Source organism: Argentina silus (assembly GCF_951799395.1).
Source record: "Argentina silus genome assembly, chromosome: 9".
Lineage (NCBI taxonomy): Eukaryota > Metazoa > Chordata > Actinopteri > Argentiniformes > Argentinidae > Argentina > Argentina silus.
Genome location: NC_139663.1, coordinates 22,487,379 through 22,489,878, shown reverse-complemented (window position 1 = coordinate 22,489,878; position 2,500 = coordinate 22,487,379). Strand labels below are relative to the sequence as shown.

Genomic DNA, 2,500 nt, shown 5'->3' with positions numbered 1-2,500 from the left:
CACACACAGACACACACACAGAGACACACACAGAGAGAGAGAGAGAAAAATTAGCACTAGCACTAACATTCCTCAAGAAGAGAGGAATGCTCATGTAGAAGTACCCTAACACAGGAAGTACCCTAACACAGGAAGTACCCTAACACAGGAAGGGGCCCATTAACCCTCTCCACCACTGCCTTTCAAGACCCTCCCAATGCTAGAATAGAATTAGAACATTTTTACTCCGCAAAGGAGGAATGGACCAATGGGAACTGCTGCGCTGGGGGCGATGGAGTAGTGGGCTGCGTCGCTCACCGGGTCCACAGCCCACAGACCCACCGGCCCACCGGCCCACCGGGAACTCTCCCGGTGCTCCAGATGGCCAGTCCCCTACTGGTCCAAACTCACCCAATCAGAGACTCCTCTCCCAGGTGGCCGCCCCCCTCCTGCATGGCCTGGGACAGGGCTGTCAGGGGAAGCTTTTTCTGTGGAGGGAGAAACACAGGCATGCTGGGAAGTTTACTACCTCAGGAAAGACTGCAGGAAAAGTAAGTAAGTCGGTATGTAAAAACGTCCATGATGGTACACAAGATAAGCAGGAAATATCAGAGGCTCAGTGGTGACAGTGAGTTCCCTGAGAGTTGTATGAGCTAAGCTTGTTGAAGGACTGGGGTGAAGGACTGGGGTGGGGGGTGGGGTGGGTGAAGGACCGGGGTGGGTGAAGGACCAGGACTGGGGTGGGTGAAGGACCGGGGTGGGTGAAGGACCGGGGTGGGTGAAGGACCAGGACTGGGGTGGGTGAAGGACCGGGGTGGGTAAAGGACCGGGGTGGGTGAAGGACCGGGGTGGGTGAAGGACTGGGGTGAGGTGGTTTACCCCCCCTGCTGAAGCAGGAACAGGGTGAGGTGAAGGACTGTGGTGGGACTGGGGTGGGTGAAGGACCAGGGTGAAGGACCGGGGTGGGTGAAGGACCGGGGTGAAGGACCGGGGTGGGTGAAGGACCGGGGTGGGTGAAGGACTGGGGTGGGTGAAGGACTGGGGTGGGTGAAGGACTGGGGTGGGTGAAAGACCGGGGTGGGTGAAAGACCGGGGTGGGTGAAAGACCGGGGTGGGTGAAGGACTGGGGTGGGGGTGGGTGAAGGACTGGGGTGGGTGAAGGACTGGGGTGGGTGAAGGACTGGGGTGGGTGAAGGACTGGGGTGGGGGTGGGTGAAGGACTGGGGTGGGTGAAGGACCGGGGTGGGTGAAGGACCGGGGTGGGTGAAGGACCGGGGTGAAGGACTGGGGTGAAGGACTGGGGTGGGTGAAGGACTGGGGTGGGTGAAGGACTGGGGTGGGTGAAGGACCGGGGTGAAGGACTGGGGTGGGTGAAGGACTGGGGTGGGTGAAGGACTGGGGTGGGTGAAGGACCGGGGTGGGTGAAGGACCGGGGTGAAGGACTGGGGTGGGTGAAGGACTGGGGTGGGTGAAGTACCGGGGTGAAGGACTGGGGTGGGTCTACACAGTAGCAGGGATGAGTGGCAGTGGAAGAGTCGGAGAGGCGCCCTCTCTCTGTGACAGAGCTGTTCACACGTCTCCCCTGTGTGTGTCTCATACCTGTGTTTCTAAGGTTAGGGTTAGGATGAGGGTTAGAGTTAGGGTTAGGATGAGGGTTAGTTAGGGCTAGGATGAGGGTTAGGGTTAGAGTTAGGGTTAGGGTTAGAGTTAGGACGGCTCCTTACGTGTCTCTTCTCTGTGTCCGTCCCGATAGGTCCCTGCAGACACATGACCAGCCTCTTGTGTGCGTTGTGAGAGACCAGGCGCACCTGCTCCAACCGCCTCTCAATCTACACACACACACACACACACACACACACACACACACACACACACACACACACACACACACACACACACACACACAGACAATACAGAACTTTTAAGTAAAGTGTTATTAAAAAGACGCTGATCAATGGTAACATAACCAAAGCCACTCCATATCCACCAGCCCTGACCACGACCACTTCTCTCTGAGAACAACTTCTACCTTACGATATTAACCCTCCGTCCCTGTTTCACACAGAGAGTTTTCTCTGGTCAGGAGACATGGCAGACGGGGTGGGAGTGAGGCAGAGCAGCACAGAGCTGTCAGGTTCTAGATCTGAAACCTCTCACATTGGCCTCGTCATCTCTAAACGGCGGAGGAGAAACGGTGTTCTCTGCTCCCCGTCTGTCTGGTCGTGGTTAAGAGCACCGCTACATCATCTGTTGTAACGGGCAGCTTTGCCACACAGAGGGAGGCGGTGTCAGGCTATAACCAGCATGATTGATAGTTGCTCTGTCGGGGGGAAAGCTGAGTTATATAACCCACTTTATGACACCTCAGAGAAATATGGATATTCTAGACGGACCATATTTAAAAGTGAAGTCAATCTACTGCATTCCACAAACTACTGCATTCCACAAACTATTCCATGTTTTTTTACACGGTCGACATTTTACTGCGACATTCAAAACAAACGTATCACACTCTACAAAC

At 55.5% G+C, this 2,500-nt stretch overlaps 1 protein-coding gene across 2 annotated transcripts in view; it reads right to left on the bottom strand.

The window, feature by feature from the left end:
- Positions 1 to 2,500, bottom strand: part of LOC310809626 (rho GTPase-activating protein 17-like) — a 37,367-nt gene that overhangs the window by 19,912 nt on the left and 14,955 nt on the right. For both annotated transcript variants that reach the window (XM_083676984.1, XM_083676985.1), the window contains exons 3-4: positions 1,704 to 1,808; positions 391 to 467 (exon numbers count right to left, since the gene is read on the bottom strand). In XM_083676984.1, coding sequence (XP_083533110.1) covers positions 391 to 467; positions 1,704 to 1,808 — 182 coding nt within the window. The remainder of the gene's footprint in view (positions 1 to 390; positions 468 to 1,703; positions 1,809 to 2,500) is intronic.